Here is a 27,670-nt window from a genome sequence, read left to right as displayed (position 1 = left end):
CCTCATGATCCTGTCAAGAAGTACTTCCCCCTGTGACATGACCACCTCTTGTACCACAACCACATCTTTCTGTGAGATCAATTCTGTCTGTAAACAGTAAACATTACACTAGTCATACATGGACTACAGACATGATCCTAGAAATAATGACTACAACAAAAACAAATCAGCAAAATTATCTCAAGTTAAACAGATTAAGAAAAATGATCGTAATACAGATATGTACTTAAATATCTCAACATGGTAAGGAGAAAGTTAGGTTGAAAACTTCCAAACAAAAGAGGAAAAGATAAAAGTGATTATAAAAACTTACCAGGAATAAACAGGAAGCTTTTACTGTATGATTTTCAGGTAATGACATGCCCACCATACCTGAAGATGATAATAGTAAACATAAAAGCTCTAATCAATCATGAATCCCAGTCATGAAATATCAATGAAAAGTTATGTAATAGTTACAGAAAAGTTATACAGTTAAAGAAAAGTTAAGAGAATTTATGGCGAGTTAAAGAATGAGATGTGACAGAACAGTTATACAAAAGTTACACAGAGAATAAAGAACAGTTGTAGAGTGACAAGTATGATATAGAACAGTTATAGAGAATTCAGAGCAGTTGGAGAGTTACCGATATGATATAGTTATACAAAAGTTACAGAGAGAATGGAGAATAGTTAAAAAGTAACATATATGTTATAGAATGCATGTAGTTATACAAAAGTTACAGAGAGAATGCAGAATAGTTAAAAAGTTACATATATGTTATAGAATACATGTAGTTATACAAAAGTAACAGAGAGAACACAGAATAAGTTTTTTACAGATATGTTATAAAAAGTTATAGATAAATAACAAAGAGGTTACAAAACAGAAATGTTTGTAAGAGGATGCAGAAAAGTTACAAAACGATTTTATAGAGACTTCACTCAACGATTACAGGAAAGTGAAAGGAAAGCTATAACTATGAATAGTAGAAAAAATGATAAAAGTGATGACATAAGTGCTGACATATTTCATAGTATTTAATTTATCTAGAAATAGTCCTCTCTAAAAATACCTACAGATTATTGTACAAATATGCACACTTTCACAAATTTTATTACAATCACTCAAATATGATACAAATTTATATACACCAGTTGTGCCAAAAACTTGGTGAGGACCCTCTCTCTTAACCCTTAGCTGGTGGCAAAAAATTCTACCCATACAAACAATAAAGACCAACCAGCATATCTTCATGGTTTGTCTGTACAACTCAACATTCAGTCAGTACATATTTTGGAATTTTCCCTAAAGAAATGAATGGTTTTAACTATTTTTTAAAAGATGGACAAGTCCATTCAAGATATTCAGGGGGAAAAGGGTTAATAATTACCTGCTTGAAATAGGCCATTTATGTTGTTTCCAGGCTCAAATAGAACATGTTTAGTCTTCTTTAATACCTGAAATATTAACAACACATTTATATGTCAATATATGCCATTAATCCTTCAGTCTTATCTATTATTTCATTCAATTTAGTTTAATGGAACTCTCTGAGGTCAAAAACCGTAAACACCAAAAACTCAAAATCCATATATAGATCAACTAGAGCACTTTTAACTTAAAAATATGCAAAAGATAAGAAACAATTAAATTGAAATCTAGTTTTACTATGATTCTGTAGTAAAAGTGTTAAAACACTTTTCAGTTTTTGGTCATTTAGCAACATATAAAAACGATTATTATAGAAAAACAGAGTGAGCCAATGATCCCATATTGCAAACAAGTTAATGATTTAGACCTATATCAAATGGTACACAAATCTTGAAAAAAATATTTCCAATCCTTTTATGTAAAAAAATACCTCAGTGGAGTCCTTTTTAAAATGATCCTGGCTAATCGCTGATCATTTACAATTCTTTGTAATCACTTTTTCCTAACCAAATGTTTGAAATTGAAATGGTAAAGAATAATTCAAGAGAACTCTTGAAGATGGATAAATAATAAAACTATAAATTTCCATACATCGTGGCTCTTTTAAGCAGATATATCAGTATTAAGGGAGAAATAATAAGGATTTAGATAACCTAACACTTCAATACCCTAACTGTACTCACCTGTGACAAAAGCTGCATGAATGATTCAACAATATCAGTATGCTGATGTATATCTGAAAAATCAAATATAATTATTGTCACTTGTGAGAAACAGACATGCACCAAACTATTAAAGAGCATAAATTGTGCTCCTGTTATGCATCTATATAATTATATATATTAACATATAATGTTTAACCATTGGAACAGTTATGAGCTTGCAGACAAATTCTATGAATACAGCTCACTAACACAGTTCTTTTAGCACATCATATGCAATCATACTGTTGCAAACTACCTAAAACGTCCATAACTTACTGTATGTGTAGAAATATTCGCGGGCTTCAAATTTTCGCGATCTTCGCGGTGACATTCGATCCGCGAATTCATGTTCAGCGCGAATATTTCTACACCAATAATTTCTTAATAGTCATATTTTCGCGCATCTATAGAACAATGTTTATAAGTGTGTTCACGGCTGGGCTGCCATAAATCTGGTATCAGTGGCACTTTCAAAGAGTGATTTTACGTCGTATAAACTGTACATGTAACATTCAGCTCTGTATATAAATCAGTTTGCTAGTGTATTATTGTTTGACTGATATGATTATCGGAATCTTGTATAAGTATATACATGTTTGAACAATACCATTGTAGTTTATCTCATAGTCTGAGTCATAACCGTCTTGACATTTGACCAGATTTTATTTTCTTTTTCTAAACAAACAATTAAAACAACACGAACCTTAACGATTTTAACTGATGAAAACATGGTAAACAAAACACAATTACTCAGTCAACATTTTAACAATATCGGTGAAAAGATTATGGTCTCATTCAGTGCTGTTTAAAACTGTGAACAATCATGCACGTTAACGGACATTCTTTTGTTTGCCATAATTTATCCTCTAGACAAATTGAATGGTTTTGTTATGTGTTTGACACCAGGTGTTGAAAATAACTGTGAAGTCCAACAATGGTTACATTAAAAAGTATTTTAAATGAAGAAGGCTGCTTGCGAAAACCATTGTCTAATCAAGACAAATTTCCCGTATTTTTTTAACCTGATGGGTGTACGCGAATTTATGATTTTCGGCAGTCACCTCCGCGAATTCAAAATAGCGCGAATATTTGTATATACCCCCAAAATGGACCTTTCCGCGAAAATTTGCTTCCGCGAATTTAAATACACATACAGTACCTCCCTGGAACAAATCCAAGCTTTTATTACACACAGACTGTAATAATACTTCAACAACTTACCTCCCTGGAACAAATCCAAGCTTTTATTACACACAGACTGTAATAAAACTGTCACCACTTACCTCCCTGGAACAAATCCATGCTTTTTACACACAGACTGTAATAATACTTCAACAACTTACCTCCCTGGAACAAATCCAAGCTTTATAACACACAGACTGTAATAAAACTGTCACCACTTACCTCCCTGGAACAAATCCAAGCTTTTATTACATAATACTTTCACAACTTACCTCCCTGGAACAAATCAAAGCTTTTATTACACACAGACTGTAATAATACTTAAACAACTTACCTCCCTGGAACAAATCCAAGCATTTATTACACACAGACAGTAATAACTTACCTCCCTGGAATAAATCCAAGCTTTTATTACACACAGACTGTAATAAAACTTTCACAACTTACCTCCCTGGAACAAATCCAAGCTTTTATTACACACAGACTGTAATAAAACTTTCACAACTTACCTCCCAAACTCCTCACACTGATTACCTCCCTTGGCAGAATTGTAATCACTGCCTTCACAGACGTCACATGATGATGAAAGTCACATGACGTAACGTCGAAATTCAAATGTAAATATCGACCGTTACATAGAAAATCTAACGTCATTTTTCTCTTTCTGTTTTATTTTTAACTTTTTGTACCTACGTCCGTTATATTTTAACAAAAAATTATCAAAAGTACACAAAATAATGAAAAATAAATTAAAAAGCTAAAAAATATAAATATCCAAATTTGGATATTTCAATGTTTGTGATGGCAGAGATCTCTGTACTGATAAGGGGAGATCACTGCGTAGGAGATTGCTTACCTCCCTGGAACAAATCCAAGCTTTTATTACACACAGACTGTAATAATACTTTCACAACACTGGAGAATTCAGCATCACTATGGAACATCAAAATCAGCTGAAATAAAGAAAAACAGTTAGAATTTATACTCAAAAGTGTTCTTTTCCAAATCATCAAAGAGAAGTTTGTTTCTCAACCAGGACATAAATTTACAAATCTAATGTTTACACACCTGATGCCTTCTCTACTAAGCTTATAGGGAAAGATTACAGAATATTGAATGTTAACCTGTTTTGTAAGATCTAGTATAGCTATATGTGGAACTGTTTGATACATCTGGACTAGAAGTTCGGCAACATCTTTGGAAAGTGGGGCGAAGTCGTCCATCAATGTTTGTAGAGAGCGTTTGAAAAGCTCACATACTGCCTGTAAAGAAAGATGTCAAAACAATTGTAGATTCCTATATACAATATTGCATAGCACTTTTATGTCAAAACAATCTAAGGGTATTTCCTATATACAACAATATATAGCACTTTTCTCAATCTTAACTTAATTACTCTTAAGAATATGCAAATTTAATTCCATTTTGTACATATATTATATATTAACACCCCTGTTACAGGCCCAGGCCTGATCGGACAGTTTAGATGGTAATATAACCACTGGAAGCCTTATTTGTGACTTGGATACATCCCCTACTATTTTGGAGCAAATGGCATTGACTAGGCAATGTGGAAACAGATAGTAAAATTAAGGCTGATATTGTTTTGGGGAAAGCCAGATTTACAACTGACTGGAGCATTATTACCTCAACAACACCAGCATCATTGATCCAGTTGGAGACCACAGTTTGGAGGAGAGGTGCAATCCTCTGTAAAATCACAAATACCTGTAACGATAAAATCAATGTATCACAAATAACAATCCAATAACCCTTTAACCACTATCTCAAAATAATATGATTTCTTTATACTTTTGTTGTTATTCAACTAGCCTAAATGTTGAGCCAGACTCAATTTTAGGTTGTAGACATTTTAGTACAGTCATAGTTACTGTGTTATAAAAGCTTGTGTTTAAATAAGGGAGGTAATTCATTGAACAACATATCAAGGGAGATAATTTATGGAACAACATACAGGTTTAGGTCCCTGTGATTCAAACTTGGACTGCTTCTCTCCCCCTAGTTCTCTGTCGGTATCTAGGGAAGCAAATAACCAACTCAGCATGTTGATCTTCAATAGTAGGCGACTTTTCACGGACGATGAAGGCTGGAATACAAAGGAAAATGTTTTAATCCCATAAAAAGTCAACTTCTAAAACTATGCATGTAATATTCCCATTCAATAATGGTTAGTCAGAAACGTTGTACCAAATGACCTTGGACAGAACTAAACAATCTTCACCTAGATAAAATTAAGATTCTCTATAGATTACCATTAAAATGAATCTATTATGAGTTACAGATTTGATCAATGACATATTTATTCAGCATTTTAGTTGACACATAACATAATGCAGGATCTATAAAGCAATTAAACTATTGCACATTGTACTATACAAAGACAAAAACCAGAACCGGTTAAACCGGGTGATGCTCCCCGAATAGGTTTTGGACACAGGAAAGTACATATCTTGTAGTGTCAGAGTTATGTCCCTGACAAAGTTCAAAATGTAAAAATGAACAAAGGGCAATAACTCCAAAATTAGGCAAGGCAAAGTTATGGTTCTTTTGCACTGCACTTCTACCCAATGAGATCTATGTACCTACACAAAATCATGTTGATATCTCTTATAGTTTTAGAGTTATGTCCCGGACAATTTTTCAAAGTGTAAAAATGAACAAAGGACAATAACTCCAAAATTTGACAAGACAGAGTCACGTTTTTTGCACTGCACTTCTACTCAATGTGATCTATCTACCTACAAAGTTTTGTGTTGATACCTCTTGTTGTTTCAAAGTTATGTCCCCGACAAGAATAGAGGACGAAAGGATATGCTATTTAAATGGACTAAGGGGCCATTTTTTTTATTTTCTTTTGTTTAATAGAGGGCTGTGGCCCCTTATTCTATGGTTACAGAATGAACTTTATTGTTCTTTTTTGTTCTGTTTACAGTTACATGGCCCCCTACTTCTCTTAAATAGCCCGGATGGACAAAGTGGCAACTATATGCTCACTCTTCGGGGAGCATAAAAACATTTCACAGTACCTGTTGTTTTGATAATTGCTCAAGTTCTTGTATTAGTGGTGTTAGGATAGGATCAAGATGTCCCATGATATCATTGTATGGTAATACGGATAACACCTGTCCTATACATGACATAATACGTATATTTTCACGTGACTGAAATACAAAACAAACTTGTATATTTTCATGTGACTGCAAAACAAACAAAACATGTATATTTTCATGTGACCTAAAAACAAACGAAACATATATTTTCATGTTGTTGTCAACTTGGTGGATTTGGATATCTCTGTTTTTGATGCCAAAACATAACCACCTGGCAGTGAGTGAATAGATATAAGGTAACATTATTGCTCTTCCACCATGCTAATCCCTGCAATTACCCTTGGGGCTGGGGGCTCCAGGGTAACACAGACTGGTACATAGAACGAAATGTTTGAATAGTAAACAATTTTAAACTGTACATTTTGAGGAAACCTAATAATTGCAATGGCATTATAATATGTTATATGTTTTAAAATTATTATTAAATAATTACCAAATCATGTATTCACACAAATCACACAAGTTTCAAACTTTTTTTTATAAGGTGTTTATAAATAAAAATACCTTCAGATTTCCTCTTCCCAATGCAGCCTGAAACACAAATAAACAAATTTAAATTCATTCTCTGGAACTTGCATATACATGGCTTGAGTGGAGTTGTTAAGCAGGAACAGGCCTCCCAAAATGTGACCTGGCCCCATGTTTATAAATCACTTTCCTGAGCTCTGTCTCAAATCTCAGGATTTTCATTGGTAAGTTAACATTTTTTGTTGGTTTATGACCAATCAAATACTTGAAATATGAGACTGAGCTAGAAAATTTCTTTTTTACCAAGTAAAATCAAAGAGATACAAATTCATGTCCTGCATCATATAATATATAAACAGGTTTGTATAAAATGTTATACCTCTAAATTCATTGCAATTTCAAGCAACAATTTAAAAGTTTTTCAACCAAGATTACAGTAAGTAATTACCCAACATGAATTTTATAGATATAATTACTATCCTGCTGGGCAACAATTTCTCCAAACAAAGACTAGAACTGTGTCCAAAGGACACGGATGCCCCCACAGACAACATATATGGTATATAGTGAAAAAATCAACAAAGGGCCATAATTTTATTAAATTTGGACGCAGCGAAAATTCCTTCCTTTACTACCATCTACACATTAAGGTTGTTCATCCCTGGAAGTTTAAGCAAAATCTGCCATTCGGTTTAAGAGGAGTTGCATTCACAAAATTTCTATATGGTTTATAGTGAAAAAACTAGAAATGTGTCCATAGGACACGGATGCCCCCACACGCCACTGTTCTGTCAATCTTATGACTCTAGGTCAAATATTTTTTGGACTACATGTGCCACAAGTTGAAAACTAAAAATCAACAAAGGGCCATACTTCTGTTAAATTTGGTCGCAGCAAAAATTCCTTCCTTTACTACCATCTACACATTAAGGTTGTTAATCCCTGGAAGTTTAAGCAAAATCTGCCATCCGGTTTAAGAGGAGTTGCGTTCACAAAATTTCTACATAGTATATAATGAAAAAATCAACAAAGGGCCATAATTCTGTTAAATTTTGTTGCAGCAAAAATTCCTTCCTTTACTGCCATCTACACATTAAGGTTGTTCATCCCTGGAAGTTTAAGCAAAATCTGCCATCCGGTTTAAGAGGAGTTGCGTTCACAAAATTTCTACATAGTATATAGTGAAAAAATCAACAAAGGGCCATAATTCTGTTAAATTTGGTCGCAGCAAAAATTCCTTCCTTTACTACCATCTACACATTAAGGTTGTTCATCCCTGTAAGTTTAAGCAAAATCTGCCATCCGGTTTAAGAGAAGTTGCGTTCACAAAATTTCTACATAGTATATAGTGAAAAAATCAACAAAGGGCCATAATTCTGTTAAATTTGGTCGCAGCAAAAATTCCTTCCTTTACTGCCATCTACACATTAAGGTTGTTCATCCCTGGAAGTTTAAGCAAAATCTGCCATCAGGTTTAAGAGGAGTTGCATTCACAAAATTTCTACATAGTGTAAAGTGAAAAAATCAACAAAGGGCCATAATTCTGTTAAATTTATTCGCAGCGAAAATTCCTTCCTTTACTACCATCTACACATTAAGGTTGTTAATCCCTGGAAGTTTAAGCAAAATCTGCCATCCGGTTTAAGAGGAGTTGCGTTCACAAGATTTCGGGACGTATGGACAGTTGTACGGACGGACAAGTGCAACACTATATGCCATCCACTTTGTGGGGGCATAAAAAAAGATCGTTTTTGTCACTAAACAAAGACACAAGGTGACCTGACAGCAGAGTTAATTCCTCTCCTACATATGGGTGCTCTCTCCGCTGCTCTTGATTTTCTCGCATTACTTCTTTTCTGACTGGAGCTTAAAAATGACATGAACCAAGTTTTTCAAATAAATATAAACCGCAGACTGTAACAGTAAAACACGTACCTGGCAGGCCTGGAGTATCTGTGGCACATATGGCTGAATGTGTTCTAAAGTCTCCCTAGTAACATCTTTAAGGGCCATGGTTGCTGCCATGGCAACCTCAGGATTACTGAGGCCCTGGAGTAATAATGGTATTGCACATGGTAACGATTGTGGGTGGCAATTCATCCATTCACCAAATGACCCTGAAGAAGTGTCAGTGTAATTTTTTTACATTAAAGATCCTGAATGAGATAAATGACCCTATCAAGTTGATAAATGGTAAGTTTGTGGAACAGATTCAGGAGTTTGTGTATAAGCTCATAGCATAATACATAATCAAAGTAACATAGATTCTGTATGAACTACATTTGTTAAACAGACCAGATGGAAACCTAAAAGAACACGCAAGACAGCAAAACTGAAAATGTCTTAGCTTTGGTTTTAAATGAAAACTGTTCTTAGAAAAAAGAATAATCCACAGATGTAAAGTACCATAGTTAAAAATATCTCCCAAAAAATAAGAAGTAAGTGTCATTAAAAAGCAGCAATGGATTTAATTGTATAACCTACCCAACATGTATAAAACAGTAGAGATGAATTTCACATTGGTAAATGGTAGTTTAGGCAAGAGTTCTAGTACAGATGGTAGATATATTCCTTCCTCCAAGTCAACACTCTCTGCCACCGAGTTAAACAGGAAAAATATTGCCTCCATCAACTGAAATGATAATTTCTGTGCAATATAATTTTGGATAGAGCGATTAGATTAACATCAACCTCCATGTCAAATTATCACAAAAATAAATATATGTAAGATTCAGGAAACCAGTATAATGCTAAATGGTATGAGATTCAGGGAACAAGTATTATGCTAAATAGTATCAATAAAATCTATTATTCTGTCATGAGTAAAAATTGTTTAAATTAGTATTTAAAATCAATCACAGTTACTTTCATTATCATCACAATTAATCACCCTCATCATCATCATCATCATCAACAAGAGAAGCAGAGACAGGATTGATGTCATCATTATTATCATCATAAGAAACAGTATCATCATCATCATAATTATCAGCACCGTCGGACATTTTAGACAAATTAATCATACATATTTTACTATCAGAATTAACAAGAGCGATCAGTAATCACATGTGTCGCCTCATGATGGCCAATTTCATGTTGGGACAAATTTTGTGACAGACAGACAGACAGACGGACAGTGCACAACTAAACTTGGTACTGATCATTCCTGTAAAGTTTGGATAAAATTGCACCAGTAGTTTATGAGGAGTAGTCCGGACAAGCTTTTGCGTATCTGGCAACACACAGAAAAAAAGACCTTTTTATCAAAGGGCCATAACTCGGCCAAAAATCATTCAACCGGAAAACCCGTGCAATATGCGCAAGAACTTGAGCTACAGATCAATCCTGTAAAGTTTCATTGAAATTGCATTCGTGGTATAAGAGAAGTGGTCCGGACAAACTTTAAAAATAAAAATTATTAAAGGGCCATAACTCTGACAAAAATCATTCAACCGGAAAATGCTGACAATATGCACAACTAGACTTGGTACTGATCATTCCTGTAAAGTTTGGATGAAATTGCACCAGTAGTTTATGAGGAGTAGTCCGGACAAGCTTTTGTGTATCTGGCAACACACAGAAAAAAACACCTTTTTGTCAAAGGGCCATAACTTGGCCAAAAATCATTCAACCGGAAAACCCGTGCAATATGCGCAAGGACTTGAGCTATAGATCAATCCTGTAAAGTTTCATTGAAATTGCATTAGTGGTATAAGAGAAGTAGTCCGGACAAACTTTAAAATTAAAAATTATTAAAGGGCCATAACTCTGACAAAAATCATTCAACCGGAAAATGCTGACAATATGCACAACTAGACTTGGTACTGATCATTCCTGTAAAGATTGGATGAAATTGCACCAGTAGTTTATGAGCAGTAGTCCGGACAAGTTTTGTGACGGACGGACGGACAGACAGACAGACGGACAGACGGACAGACAGACGACGGAGAAGTGATCCCTATATGTCGCCACTACTCCGTAGAGGCGACACAACAAAACCCTGATCATTCAAAAGTTTCTTTCTTATTATCAAGGTTTTTTTTTTCAATAGTGCAATTATAGATTGAATAATTCTGTTTTATACAGAAGAAGTTATTTCTTACCTCCCAGCGTACATTGAGTTCCTTGTCAGTTTTAACTAGACTTGCAAGAGCATTACACAGGTATCCTAGCAACGGTTCTCGTAGTATACTGTACGCATACATCTAAAAAATATGAATATCAACAGTCATTATTATGTTGAATCTTTCAAGAAAGAAATTTCTTTAACAACTAAAACACATAAAAACCTCAACCAGTTAAAACAGGTAAAAATAATGATCAACAGTAATTCCAGATACAGATCTATGTAAAACCCTTTGTTTCCTCCAAAGAAAAATGTGAATCAATTGCAAGTTTTCATGTAACTGAATATGCTCCATAAATGTAATCTGTTTTGCTGGAAAATCAAGGACTTAATAATTAATTTAGATGCATATTCTAATCAAAATTCCATACCATTGTATCGCCTATATCTTGTCTGTAACATCTAAATTGCTCTTTCTCTTCTGTAACAGACAAAAGAAGACAAAGGTCAGAGGTCAAGGGCAATGAAATAACAAAGGTCATTTGATTCAAAAGATGCCAAAATAATCATTTTCATCAAATATTGACATCAAATATTGATGTCTTAAAAAGTCACACTCCTGCAAATTAGATTTATTTACTCGATTATCATATTTAAATGAATTCAGTTTTCATTTATAAGTTCATATATACAAGTTTTCCAATATTATAGTGTCATACCTGCAGACCAGGTTTCATAAACTTCTTCTGTTGGGAACTGTACTTTGATAAGAAGGTTTTCTATTAGGCCAAGATATACTGGCTGGAACATGGGCAATAATAGTTGGTACTTGTCACTATCCAAATCTTGTAAATTGTCCTGAAATTGTTTCAAACTAGCATTAAAAGTAAATCTACCAATGATGACAGGAAAATTAAATGTATGAATAACAAGAGCTGTCAGTAGGACAGCATGCTCGACTATTCTAAGTGCTTGATAGTAAAAGAGCCTTGATAATGTTAAATTTTTTAAGTTCACAAACGAAAAGGGCTAATTTTTTTTTATAAATTCATGTTATAGGCCTTAGAGAGACTCTAATTATACAGTATTGGCTTGACTATTCGGAAGGTAATGTCACAAGGGTGTTTTATTTAGTGTAATAATACTAATTACCTATGAATACATAAATTTGACAAAAAAGGTACAAAGGCTTGTTATTAAGATGTTTTATCAAGTAAATCACTTTATTATTATGAATGCATAAAATTGTCCCGAAAAAGGCACAAACCCTTCAGTAGTTATTGAGATAACAGCTTACAAGCAAAACTTTACCATGAATTTCTAAGTTGAAAAAGGGGAGAAAAATCAGCCTAAATGCAAGATAGAATTATGGATCTTTGTCAGTGACCTACAATTATGACCCTAAATGCATATGTGAAGTTTTAAATAAATACCTTTAATAGTTATTGAGATATGTAAAACTTGCATGTAAACATTAACCAAGAGACTAAGTAGAAAAGGGGATATGAATCAGCCTTAATGCAAGATAGAGTTATGGAACTTAGTCAGTGACATACAATTATGACCCTCCAATTATGACCCTAAGTGCATGTGTAAAGTTTCAAGTAAATATCTTTGAAGACTTTTAGCCTTTAACTAAAATTTCTAAGTTTCAAAGGGGCAAATAATTCTGCAAATATTGCAGGCAGAGTTATGCAATTTTGCAAACTGATGTACATTGTTACTTTAAAAAAGTATTTTAAATTTCAATTGAATATCTCAAGCAATAATTGAGATATTTGACTTAACAAAAAACTTTAACCAAAATTTCTAAGTTAAAAAGGGGCATAATTCTGTCAATATTGTAGGCAGTTATCCAACTTGTCAATCTGATGTACCTTGTTACTATAAATAAGTATTGTAAGTTTCAATTGAATATCTCAAGCAATAATTGAGATATTTGACTTACAATAAACTTTAATCAAAATTTCTAAGTTAAAAAGGGGCATAATTCTGTCAATATTGAAGGCAGAGTTATCCAACTTGTCAATCTGATGTACGTTGTTACTATAAATAAGTATTGCAAGTTTCAATTAAATATCTCCAGCAATAATTGAGATATTTGACTTTACAAAAAACTTTAACCAAGATTTCTAAGTTCAAAAGGGGCATAATTCTGTCAATATTGTAGGCAGAGTTATCCAACTTGTCAATCTGATGTACCTTGTTACTATAAATAAGTATTGTAAGTTTCAATTGAATATCTCAAGTAATAATTGAGATATTTGACTTTACAAAAAACTTTAACCAAAATTTCTAAGTTTAAAAGGGGCATAATTCTGTCAATATTGTAGGCAGAGTTATCCAACTTGTCAATCTGATGTACCTTGTTACTATCAATAAGTATTGTAAGTTTCAATTGAATATCTCAAGTAATAATTGAGATATTTGACTTTACAAAAAACTTTAACCAACGCAGACGCCGACGCGGACGCTGACGCCGACGCCGGGGCGACTACAGTAGCTCTCATATTCTTCGAATAGTCGAGCTAACAAATATGTATCCGAATGGCTATGCAGTCTAGTAAGTTAGTATGGATTACACCACATGCAGGCCATAATTGCCAGAAAGTATATATTAGAAGGTGGGGTAATACAACTTACCTGAAGTATATACCAGAAGGTGAAGGTCATACTACTACAAGTTTCATCTACTGGGTAATGTCCTGGAATACTTGAACAACTCTGCAAATAGACATTAACATGTGAAAATGAAAACAATCAAGCAAATTTGATACAGTTATTCTACAAATATTATGGAAAAGAAAAAATAAAGACTTTATTTAGTATGCTGGGCAACATATTCAAAAAATTTTCATTAAAAAACAATTTGTACCATTTTCTTTTCTTTATAGTGCATGTAGTTCAGAGTAAGTAAGTTTTGAAAGCAGATTCATGTACACTTGTAAACACCTTACTTGCCTTTATATGTTTACATAAACAACAGAATGATATCAAATTTGTAAGCCATTTCAAAATTATGGCCCTAAAGACAAATTTCTGTATTTATCATCAGTCAAGGGGCCTTATCACACACCCGTGCTAATTTTGCGACTCCGAAAATATGGTATTGCACGGTCGTGCATATATTTTGATGTGACATCATTAGCGTTATACAAACATAGTGTAAAGACGCGCTAAATGTCAGGGTTATACTATAGGCGTGTCAATGAATAATGACACTTATTTCAGTTTAAACGGTCTTTATTTGGTTATGTAATAAAGAGAATATTAAATTCGTGTAAGTTCATAACTGAATTTATTTCACTCATTGAATAAAATAATATTATGCATGCCAGAGGCTCGCATAATATAATTTTATTCAACTCGTGCAATAAATTCAGTATTGAACTTACACTCATTCAATATCCTCTATATATCTTTTTCAAACATTTGGCAGGTCCAAATTATTTTACAATATTTACAAAAAATCCTACCAAAACTAGGCTTATAAGCTTCTGTATATCAGATTTTTTATTTTCATCATCCCCACTTGCACTGTCTATGATTAGTTTTGTATGGTTCTCTGCCAATGACACAACAATCTGTGTTATACCATGACAAGTATCCTGAAAAACAAAAAAACAGTGACACAGTCAAGTTAAAGTTAGAATGGTTCTCCATAGGAAATATAAATACTGGCTTAAGTATATGAATGAATGCTGAGGTTTTAAGACACAGAATTAGTCAATTCAACATTTTTCTCAAAGATTATTAATAAATTACAATCAAATTCATAAAAAAATTCCACATACAAACTATTATACACAATAAATGAATATATACACAAATGAATATATAACTAGAAATGGGTCACTGGACCAGTTACCACAAAATTCCTTTGTTTTGCCAGTCTACATGATGGACAGTGCGATAGCCCCAAGGGCATATAAACAGCATTTAATAATCAAAGAATTTTTTGTTTGTTTTGGGTTTTACTTCACATTTACACAGTTTAGGTCATATCGCGACGTTCCAGCTTTACTGGTGGAGGAAGTTTTCAGGTGCCCTTCCGTGCATTATTTCAGGCACAAACGGGCAGCTGAGTAGAACCACTGACGTTCCGTAAGCTAGCTGGATAGCTTCCTCACATGAAAGAATCCAAAGTCCCTGTCGGGAATCGAACCCACAGCATTGATGGGCAAGTGGTTTGAAGTCAACAACCTTAACCACTCGGCCACAGACGCCCAAATAATCCAAGAACATTGCAACAGAAATATCAACTGTAGATATAATCCTTGAACATTTTTACAGTTGATATTTCTGTTGCAAACATGTCAACTTTGAATCTATGACTTATTGAGGTATTTCTATACCAAACTGGGTGGATTTTAATCAGTATGGAAACATATTTGACAAAATAACATACACAATAAGACATTAAATTCAGTAAATAGTTTTGTTTGAAAACTAGAAATGTGTCATCATGCCACGGATGCCCCCGCATGCAGCCAAAATTTCAGATGTTATAATATTTAGTTCCAAATTTGTTTGCACAAATTATTTTTTTCATTTGCAGTTCAAAGCCCTTAAAACTTTTCAATGTTAACACAAACCATTTTCATACAATGTTCAAAGCACTGAAATTATTCAGTCTTAACCTTTTGAAAATAGCATATTTCATATTTGTTGCCAAAATAATGGCTACATACATTTCCACAAAAGTATGAGTGCTGAAACTGAATGTTCAAAATTTTTAGAAAGAAAGATAAGTTTGTCCAAAATCATTGAACTACGACCAAATTCAAACTTAAACTGCTTATTCCTAAGATGTATCTATATTATTTTCAAAGTGAAAGGGACATAACTCTGCCAAAAAATCAAAAACTTGACCTGCCCATTCCTTTGACATATCCATATGTCAAATTTGAGTTGAATATGTAACACTGTTGGGTAGATAATGAACAGAAACTGTAAATTTCATATTATTATCAAAGTGAAAGGGGCATTACTCTGCCAAAAATCATCGAACCATGACCAAATTCGAACTTGACCTGTATTTTCTCATGACATATCCATATGTCTAATTTGAGTTGAATGTGTTGTACTGTTGGGGAGATAATGAACAGAAACTGTAAATTTCATATTATTATCAAAGTGAAAGGGGCATTACTCTGCCAAAAATCATCGAACCATGACCAAATTCGAACTTGACCTGTATTTTCTCATGACATATCCATATGTCAAGTTTGAGTTGAATGTGTTGTATCGTTGGGGAGATAATGAACGGAAACTGAAAATTTCATATTATTTTAAAGTAAAAGGGGCATAACTCTGCCAAAAATCATCGAACCATAACCAAATTCGAACTTGGCCTGTATTTTCTCATGACATATCCATATGTCAAATTTGAGTTGAATGTGTGCAACCGTTACTTAGATAATGAACGGAAACGGATGATGAGGTACTGATAGAATGACGGAAGGACGGAACAGGGTAACACTATATGCCCCGGCCATTACATGGCGGGGGCATAAAAATTAATCAGTCTTCTATTCCTTTTTATAAACCAGTGAACTTCTTCACTAAACCTTCAAGTTAGATGGCTTTCGTGAAGTTTTGAACATGAAACTTGGGAAGGGGTGGGGAATTTAAGTAATAAACATATCAATTTTAGTTAAGAATAGTGGCTCAAACTGAAATCTAACACTGTATAACTGGCTTGTGTATTTCATATTTCATTGGTTAAATAAAGGGGTATAATAGTAGAAGAGAGTAGTTCAGCAATATAGAATCTACTACATGCAATGCATTAAAAGTAGTCTTGCTAAAAATAGTGCATATCCAACTTTTATCATGATGCATAAACAATTTTAAACATCATCATGTCAGCCACAATACATCATGTTTATGTGCAGTATCATTTTTTATATGATAACAACAAGCCAACAAACATATCAACATACCATATTATGGTCATTTGTGGCTGAATTGAGCATTCCTTGTAACTGTAAGACCAAGGGAAGCAACTTCTGTATGGTATATGGAAATCTGTAACACAGTTAAAAAAGAACTTGTAATTTTTGTGCAATAATGCTCACTGTTATAAGTACAAGATTACTAAACACGTATATACTATTTTGTTCCTTCTATTACATACTCAACAAAGTCACTAAAAATCATTTTATTAATGATAAAGTAAAAATGGTCAAATACAAAATTACCTTCTACTATAATTCTTGTTTTCAGTTTATGTTGTTATTCCCACATATACTAAATTATGAAGAATTTCAATAGACAAACAAGTTTTTTTTGTCCAAGTTACAAAACAGAGACAGTGCCCTCAACTATTCTCAGTGCTTGATAGTACTAGAGCCTCGATAATAATCAAACTCCTCACAGTGATAACCTCCCTTGGCAGAATTGTAATCACTGCCTTCAAAGACGTCACATGATGATGAAAGTCACATGACGTAACGTCGAAATTCAAATGTAAATATCGACCGTTACAAAGAAAATCTAGCGTTATTTTTCTCTTTCTGTTTTATTTTTAACTTTTGGTGCCTACGTTCGATATAGTTTATCAAAAAAATTATCAAAAGTATACAAAATAATGAAAAATAAATTCAAAAACTAAAAAATATAAAATATCGTCTCGGTAGAAAATAATCTCATAATTTTTAAAATTATTTCTAAATATTCATATTATTTATTTATTTATTCATAAACATTGTTAAATAAATGAGAGAAAACTTATCTGATAGATAAAAGCAGTAGATAAAACAATTTTTGAAAAAATATAGTATATCAGAAATTCTGATATATCGGACCTTGGTGGCAGAGATCTACGCCGAAGAATTAAGGGGAGATCACTGTGTGGAGATTGGATAATAATATGCAAAAATCAACAAATAGGATGATTTCAATCAAAATACTCTAAATGGTTATGTGTCTTAGAATAGCCAAGCTAACAAGGTTTAACAGGGGCGGCAAAATCAATTACCCATTTTGTTCATGTTGTCCTGCAGCCTGTACGGACAAGTGGAAATTTTCAAGAATTTACTATACAAATATCATACGGACAAGTTAAGAAAGGCTTCAGATAATAACGGACAAGTAAGTCAAAATCAAATTTTGCCGGCCTAGAGTTTGACTATGCACTTGCAGACAGTTGTAAAATTTGTAAAGTATAAATAAAACAATTGAAAAAACGGTACCTGTGAGAATCTGGATGTGAGAAGACTTTAACGAGAGTGTCTACAGCAGAATCATACAGATGTGGACTGTTGAGGCTTTGGAAAACCTGTATAATTATCTGTTCAGCCTCGTTCATTGGAATACCAAAATCCACCCAGCTCCCGAAACATTTGAGGGCATGCTCGTACACATCACTTGGTGAGTTTGGGCTCATCAAATTAGTCAGTAAGGCTAAAACTAGAAATAAACTTGTCTACCTATAAGCAGTGTACATAAATTACCAAAAAGAGGTTAAAATATGCAAAAATAGCCCTTAATGTATTAGTCACGTAGGAATATTGTGATAAATACTGCAAAATCACTCATTTATCACACATAAAATGTTAATATACTTAAATCTTGAATATTTTCACTTTTCTTGAAAGTTCTCAAGTTTAATCTTCTTGAAACATGTTGGCTTATCTGGAGGCATGCAGCTTTACATACATTGACCATATCATTTTTATAAAAGTCTCTTGGACTACAACTTTTGAATTTAGACTTGTGTAGTATATTTTTTTGTGATAATAAATAAAAACCTACTTACTTTTGGTCATATTTTGTGTAAGTTCAAAGCGCAGTTCTGATCTTCTGCTATTGGTCAGGTTCATACTATAAAACTATAAAATAAAACAACTTTAGTAAAATCATCATACAACCAATACTATTTACAGACTAGGACAGTAACTTTATAATTTATAATCTAAATTTGCCAAATCAACAATGTTACAGTTGAATCAAAATATCCCAGCATGCTTTGCTTAATAAAGACATTAAAACCTGTATACTGTCAGGTTTAAAGGGAATGAATGTAGATTTAACAGTAAGCCCAAAATACATGTACATGTATTTAAGTAGGCAAAACAAGATAAAAAAATTCCTGCAGATAAATATCAAAACATACCTCTTCTGGAAGGACAGTGAAGATTTCTAGCAAAACATTACATCTCTGTGTGGACTGAAATATATTATTGTAAACACTTCAGTTTAGGTCTTATAACTTCATTTAACCCTGAACATGCTGAATATTAAATGGACTTTTCCCACTTCCATGTTCGGAACTGCCCATTATCAATTATAGGGATATCAATGTGAATATTTAAAGTTTATTAGCCAACAGTATAGAGCCTGGTCAGACTGCATGGACGTGCAGACCGGCCTGACTCTATACTGGTGGCAAAGGCTTAACGCTTTCGGTTCCAGCACTTAAGGGTTAGAATAGTAAGCTGAACAAATATTTGTTATGAATAAATAATATTGAAAACATTTTAAATATTAGCTCATTTGCAAATATACATGGCAACAATACCTATGTGTTTACTACAGAGCCAGTGCATGTCAAATCCTAATGTTAAGCCAGATGTAAAGCAAAAGAACAACTGAAAATACTTTAATCCTCATTCTTCTCACAAAGCTACAACACAGTTTACACAAGACAATATTCTCGATATAAACACTTGCTGGCCAACTGTGTTGGTGTTGCTGAAATGGTTATCCGAAAACTGTTGATCAAAATGCTGGTGCTGCGACCAAGCTAGTCATTTTGTACTTTGTAATAACTTGACCACCTTCTTATTTACTTGTAAAAAAATCGTAAATGGTTATCAAAGAGTTGTTACATAATGTGGCTGCCACATTAAACATTATGCTTGACCAACACATATCTGTTATCCTTACTTACATTGAGAGGGGAGGAGTCATCTTGGAACATAATGATGAGGGAGTCAACTGGGTTGGACCATGTTTGAGGCATGGAGTGGAGGGCTAATGATGATAACTGAAATAATCAAATATCATACTGAAACAGAAAAGTATTATACTGAAATAGTCATATATCATACTGAAATAGACAAATATCATACTGAAATAATCATATATCTTACTGAAATAGGCAAATATCAAACTAAAAATAGGCAAATATACTGAAATATGCAAATATCATCCTGAAATAGGTAAATATCATTCTGAAATAGGCAAATATCATTCTGAAATAGGCAAATATCATTCTAAAATAGTCAAATATCATACTGAAATAGGCAAATATCATCCTGAAATAGGCAAATATCATCCTGAAATAGGCAAATATCATTCTAAAATAGTCAAATATCATACTGAAATAGGCAAATATCACACTGAAATCCTTATATATCATTCTGAAATAGGCAAATATCATACTGAAATTATCATATATCTTACTGAAATAGGCATAAATCTTACTAAAATAGACATCTACCACACCAAAACAGACAAAAATCACATTAAAATAGAAAAGCATCATATCAAAATAGACAAACATCATACTGAAAAAAACATGATAATTATATACATTACTGGAATTGGCATGATTTATGTCATATTGAAATAGACATTAATAATAATGAAATAATCAAACATTCTACTGAAAAATAGACATATATCATATCAAAATAATGATCTGCTAGTATCAAACATGAATATACATAAGTAAATCATAATTCACTGGGCATACATACAACAGACAATGTAACATGATATCACCTTCTTTTATCACCTTACTTTAGTTCAGTTTAACAGTCAAACCTTTATTTCAACTGAAATCTGGGCTTTTCCAGCTTTAAATTTTCAGTATTATAAAAATTTAATGCACCACTACTTACTGCAACACATAGTCTGGTAAGGATAAGTTTTGGTCCGGTCGCAGAGTTTACAATTTGCTCAAGGATGCGGCTTCGTAGAGATTCAAACTGGTCAGCTGGTATTTCATTCCTGAAAATGTAACATATGCCTTCTTAATGACTAATATTTTGTTGTGTTTTACATCACACCAACATAATAAAGGCCATTTTATCATTTAAGTGCAGTATCCGGTGAACTCTCAATAAATTACATCAAGAGTTCACCGGTTACTCGCTAAGGTGACGATTTGTAGGATGTCTAGCTTTACTGGTGTTGGAAAACCTCAGGTGCCCCTCTGTGCTTATTTCTGACAAGAGTGGGCAAACTTATAGAATAAAAGGCTTTCCATACTAGGTTGATACCATCCATGAAAGAATCCAAAGTCCTTTGCAAAATTTGAATCAATTACTAAAGCATTATTTAACACAATTTGAATCAATTATTAAAGCATTATTTAACACATGTTTGCATTTCCTAAAAAAGAAAAAATATTTGTCATTTCTGAGGCTTAAAGTTGCATGCCTCAAGATGAGCCAATAAATATCAAGGAAATCACTTTTGAGAAAAATGTACAAAGATTTTAAGAAAAGTAAAAATATTCACAATTCAAGTAATTATTTACATGTTATATGCAATGAATGACTGATTTTGCAGTAATTATCACCATATTTCTACTGGTTGACTAATGCAGGGTTAAGACTTATTTTAGAATATTTTTACTGTTATTCGGGAATTTTGATTGCAATGTGTAAATAACTTTTATGTTCACTTGACAATATTTCACTTCTTGATACAGTTTCAAAATTTTCATGAAAATTGGCATGAATCTGAGGTACGCTGCTTTAATGGGTCTTTAACTCAGGTAAGCAAGTTATCATTAACTCAGGTAAGCAAGTTATCATTAACTCAGGTAAGCAAGTTTTCATTAACTCAGCTAAGCAAGTTTTCATTAACTTAGCTAAGCAAGTTTTCATTAACTTAGCTAAGCAAGTTTTCATTAACTTACCTAAGCAAGTTTTCATTAACTTAGCTAAGCAAGTTTTCATTAACTCAGCTAAGCAAGTTTTCATTAACTCAGCTAAGCAAGTTTTCATTAACTTAGCTAAGCAAGTTTTCATTAACTTAGCTAAGCAAGTTTTCATTAACTCAGCTAAGCAAGTTTTCATTAACTCAGCTAAGCAAGTTTTCATTAACTCAGGTAAGCAAGTTTTCATTAACTTAGCTAAGTAAGTTTTCATTAACTCAGCTAAGTAAGTTATCATTGCGAGACTAAAATTCTCAATACTGTCAAAACATATGTGTACACTCAAACTAATTGTATAAATTGACAGTTTGGTGCAAAATATTTCTAACTTTTTCTTCATGTCAAACAAGTTACACTTCTACAGCTCTCAATCCCGCCAATATTATAAGAGTATATATGTCAGGTGTTCTTACCAGTATCTGCTTATCTTAACATGTAAACAGCTGGCACCAAAATACTGCACCTGTAGGCCCTGGAAATATTAAATATTATAAGATCTCCAGAAATTATACAATGGAAAAATATCAGATCTCCAGAAAATATAAAATATAAGAGCTTTAGAAAAGATAATACTACAGGAAATATAAAGTATAAGCTCTCCAAAAAATATATCCAATAAAATATCAGTCTCCAGAATATTTACAATGTTAAATACATGTATCAAATCATCAGAAAATATAAATATAAGATCTCCAGAAAACATACAATGTAAAATAACAAAACTCCAGAAAATATAATATATGGTGACACCAGAACTGCCATGGAGAATATAATGAAATATAACACCAGCATACTGTCTTTTCATTAAATCTCCTTGGCGTGAAATTTTGACACACTGAACAAACAGTAATTTTGCCATGCCTTAAATTCACATATTTTCAATAATAAAAATAAAAAATTTCAACATTCAAATTCAAAACTATGTTTTTAGATTCTTTATCAGTGAAACAAAAGAATGTTAGAAGTTTAAATCACAAAACTTAAAATAACAAATACAAACGAAGAAACATATATTATATATAAATCCTACAAACATGACAAATTACTGCTCACTTCCCTTATAGTCTGCTGATTTTTCACTATATTTCTGGTATCAGTGTTTGCCTTATAGATCAAATTATTGTGACAAAATAAATATTTGAGCCATGCCATGACAAAACCAACATAATGGGTTTGCGACCAGCATGCATCCAGACCAGCCTGCGCATCTGCACAGTCTGATCAGGATCCATGCTGTTCGCTTACCAACCCTATTACAAGTAGAGAAACTGATAGCGAACAGCATAGATCCTGATCAGACTGCGCGGATACGCAGGCTGGTCTGGATCCATGCTTGTCGCAAACGCAGTATGTTGGTTTTGTCGTGACGCGGCTCATTTCAATATAGTTATTTCATCACAAATTTACCTTATCTGGCACTAGTAGTTGCCAGCAGAATGACCATGCTGCAGGTGAGACTTGAGCTGCTGTCAACCACTGGTGAACTTCCTGCTGTACTGCAGCGTTACAATAAAAGTTGTTTACTGCCTACAAGTATGATAGATCAAAGATTAGAATTTATCATTGATAACAATGCAATGCACACATGTTTAACATCATAACCTTGAAATCTGTGAACATAATCTATTAAAGTTGCAATTCTCCCTGTAGTAATCAAATTGACAACAACAACTGTTATTTCAAGTTCTGTCATGTCAAAAAACTTCAGTGGAGTCCTTTTAATTTGTTTCAAATGAAATGCAAAAATGAATGTCAATTAAAAAAATCAACTGACAGAAGTTAATATCCACAAAAAAAATGCTGGTTATCAAACACAACAGAGGTGATTGAGTGGTATATAATATGTTTGTTTGAGCCCTTCTTTCCTCACATTCATGCCCATTTTTTTTATTTATCATCATTTCTGGTTTGTCAAGGAAACAGGCATAAGAGCAGTAACTGTTCAAAACTTTCATCACAATCAAGCTAAATTAAATGTCAAAATTAATCGGAAATATACCTTTTCCACATTTTCAGCTGTGAATTCTGTTCCCATACTAGCCATAGCCATTGTTTGACTATCAACAATTGTTATGCCTCAATCTTCTTTTAAGAACACATACTGTTAGAAACCAACCTGTCAAAGCAAATAATCACCACACTTATCTTCAAAGTAGAAGCAATTATATTGATAATTCCCCTCATGTTTAAGTTGTTCTTTGTCGTATTCAAATGTGTTGCGCTTTGAGTGTGTCTGTGAGAACCAGTCTGGCTAGAGTCAGAACAGGGAATTTGCTGGTTCCCATATTCAAAGCACACCTCATTTGAAGATGGTAAAGCTGTGGGCCACATTTGAATTTGGACTGTAAGGCATTTGTAGCTCCACACCCCATCTCCATATTCAGCATATAAATACAGTCAGTGTAGGCAATCTGAACCACATTATGAAAAGCATTATTTTTTGCAATATTTTGGAGTGCTTTAGTTTGTAACATTCATTTCTATGTCATAATCTAAAATTAAAAGGTGTTTTTTTTTCTTTTCTAAACATCACAGAATTGTCACACTGCTTACCAAAGTTTTCTTTACATCAAATACTGATGAAGAAAAAATAGAAATCAACATGCAAAAAAATCAAATTAATTATTTTAAAACATTAGACAAAGTTTAATCAGGGTCTACTGAAAAAGTCATTTGAAAATATTAAAGCCTTCATTTTAAAACAAAGGTTATCTAATTGTGACGATTGTTCTCTTCTGCCTAGATTCTTTAATGATATTTAGTGGTTTGATTACCTAAATTGTCGTTAAGTTAAATTGTAAACTAAAAAGTTATCTTTCTTGTGTTTAAAAGTAGAGTTTTATCTTTTATAAATTAGTAAAATTACTTATTCGAAGCAATTATTTGATATAACAGGCATATTTTTATTATTTCTAAAATATCAGAACAATTTGTCCTAAAAATCATTCGAACTCAATGCCTTTTGTACCAATATTCAACCCATTATCAATATCTCTATGATGCTTGATTTCTCCAACTTCAGTAAACGATCTTTAAATATAACTACATTATTGAGTATAAATAGAGCTCAAAGCTGCGGACAGTCAGTCTCTGCCCAGCTGCCAAAGTGTCAACATCACAGAAATAATTAATTAATATTTTAGATTACTTACTTGGAATCTTGCACTATTTACGAAGTATATCAATTGCACCAATTTAACACTGCGTTAGGTGTAATTGTTATTACTAAAGTATTGAAAACTCAATATCCAAGTGGTTTTCTATATATTAAATAGCCTAATAGTGTCACCTCAATTTTATATAAAGTTCATGTGAAGCATATCAACTATAAAGGCATGTTCCTGTTATAAACAATAGTTAATTAAACTTGATTCCAAAGTTTGAATAAATCATTTTATAATCATTTGTAACCAATCAACTGGCAAAGTAGCAAGAAAAATTATATATATAACAGCTGGCCCGTGCACGTTACATAATTTCTAAACAACTTGTCATTCCAGTAGTTCTGTATCAATCAAAACATATATTTCCTTACACACAAGTGCATGTATTGGCAACTTATTTACATTGTAAATTAATTTTTTAACTGAGCTATCCGATTACTAGTCTAGTTCTGCACCAATTAGTCTATATTTATCGCTTATGAGCGTTCATGCAAAATATGTTCCAGTTAGATACAAGTGTACGAAAATGCCTTCCATTAATTGTAAGGTATATAATAGGTTAATAACCAAAATAGACGCAAAATATACCTTTTGACAACAGCTGATTTGCTGAACGGGCACCGGCTGAAAATCGGTGTATAAGCAAATTATATCTCTTCCGTATTATCCATATTTAGAGCATGAACCACTAAATTAGGGATGTTAATACGAGACCACTAAATTTGAATATTGCCAGGTAGGTAAATACATACGTGTATAGGCCATAGGCCAGTATGTCTAAATATCGAGATAAAAAAAAAACAAATTTGATTGAATGTAACGATTTTTAATGTAGAAAAACGTCATTTTTCCGATGTTACTAAAATGATAACATCGGAAAAATGACGTTCTTAGAATAGAGACATCTACTTACGTTAAAAATCGTTACATTTAATTATATTTGAGTACTAAAAACCTCTCAAAAAGGGTCTTTATCCCGAAACCAAGTGCCTATGGTATAGGCAGGGCTCGTACCGCTCCACTCGGCTTTAGTCAGAACATCTGCAGCTTGTCCGCTTCGGTTATCATTTTTTACCGATGCCCTAGTGCCTCTCAGTAGCTTGTACGTAACGAGGGGAAGACAGAGAGAGCAGACGTTATCATGGTTATACAACAAGATACAAGATACAAGATACAAGAAACTTTATTTTAAGTCGGTTTACATATTACAAGAAACATTAGCTAATAAGCTATTTACCGACAATAACAAAAGCATAAAACATATTTGCTAACATATAACAGTTCTGAAAATAAAAACATATAAAACTATTAGCAGCTTAAGCATGAAATAAGAGTATCAAGGTTAAGAAGAACTTTACAATAAGATGGTAAATTAAGGCATAGCTTGATGACATGCACAGTACATATTGTATTAAAGGTAATAACAGTTTCTAAAAGTAATAAATGACTGTAGTCTAGAAATTTAAGTATGATACATATAGCAATGTGAATAAATAAAAATAATAATAAAAAATAAAAATTTAATAAAATAGTAATAGTTATAAGTTAACATCTACAATTTATAAATACGTAATTGAAGGTTTCCTAAAAATATATATATAAATAAATAAATAGATAAAATTAAACTTACTTATAAAAGTGCATAAAAATTTATGATAGAACTTATACAGCATAAAAAAGAAACAAGATAAAGCACATACAGTGTAACAAACAAAATTAACTAAAATTAAGTTGCATGCACAGCCTAATGGAATGGGGAATAAGGAGTTTTAATATGAACAAAGCATACAAACACAACAAAGATTCAACTAGCATAAAATACAAGGGTTTAATAAAAAATTAACACACAACATATAATCAAAGCATCATAGCAAACTAAAAGGGATGCACAAAAGCAAGGCAAACAAACAAAACATGTAGTCTAAGCATTTACTTAAATTAAAACTAAGCAGAGAAAACAAACACATAGCAAATTTACACAAACAAACAATCTTTGTCCTAGTCAGCTTGAAAGCCTTGGAATGTTGGGCTCAATTTACAGACTTAAGACTAACATCGTCCATCAATAATTCTTGATCCCTCGAGACTGTGTGTAGAGCTGTGTACGTATCTGTTGATAACAAAGAAACACGTCGTTGTTCTATATGGATGTATATTAAATTATTTATGGGACTTAAAAAAATTATCTACGTTTTCCTGTCTGTGAAATAACGTTAAGTTGAAAAATTACTAGGCATAAATAACTTTTTTTCTGTCTAAATCAAATGCATAAATTTAGGTGACAAAAAAAAACGACAATGACAATCAACTGTCAAAAACGAACGAGTGTATATATGAATATATATGAGTGTAAACTCGCCACCAGTTGCACATATGGATGAGTCCTCCAGATGATGTTTTGTCATTATAGATTTTTATGGAAAGTGCAAGATTCCAGAAGCTTTTACGTTCTTTAACGTGCCAGGTGTTTAAGCACTCATACACGGGACCTCAATTTAAACAAGTCTTACCAGAAAGACTGTTTCAGTAATTTAAGTTGGCCAGTCCGGTAATCAAACCCACAATTTCGAGATTGCAAGCCTCACGCCATAACCAAGCTATACGGACTGGCAAAAACGAGTAAATACACTCTACCGATGATTTAATT

The 27,670-nt window shown here is 32.8% G+C and overlaps 1 protein-coding gene across 1 annotated transcript; it reads right to left on the bottom strand.

The window, feature by feature from the left end:
- LOC132728332 (importin-13-like) lies at positions 1 to 25,702 on the bottom strand (the record flags this gene model as incomplete). Its single annotated transcript, XM_060713983.1, is given in 27 exon segments — positions 1 to 87; positions 314 to 372; positions 1,374 to 1,440; positions 2,098 to 2,150; positions 4,157 to 4,253; positions 4,425 to 4,562; positions 4,948 to 5,028; positions 5,276 to 5,407; positions 6,348 to 6,482; positions 6,936 to 6,962; positions 8,835 to 9,016; positions 9,384 to 9,531; positions 11,003 to 11,104; positions 11,397 to 11,446; positions 11,685 to 11,823; positions 13,609 to 13,689; positions 14,442 to 14,573; positions 16,911 to 16,995; positions 18,162 to 18,378; positions 18,728 to 18,800; positions 19,085 to 19,138; positions 19,862 to 19,957; positions 20,817 to 20,925; positions 22,273 to 22,331; positions 23,267 to 23,386; positions 23,859 to 23,975; positions 25,612 to 25,702. Coding segments are annotated over 26 exon segments (2,574 nt in total), but the record flags the coding sequence as incomplete, so codon positions are not given.
- Positions 25,703 to 27,670: the final 1,968 nt, after the last annotated feature.

The sequence above is a fragment of the Ruditapes philippinarum genome, unplaced genomic scaffold (assembly GCF_026571515.1).
Source record: "Ruditapes philippinarum isolate M1 unplaced genomic scaffold, ASM2657151v2 ctg11842_1_1_1_1, whole genome shotgun sequence".
NCBI lineage: Eukaryota > Metazoa > Mollusca > Bivalvia > Venerida > Veneridae > Ruditapes > Ruditapes philippinarum.
The sequence above is the reverse complement of the archived record's forward strand: the minus strand, read 5'-3'. Positions and strand labels throughout refer to the sequence as shown.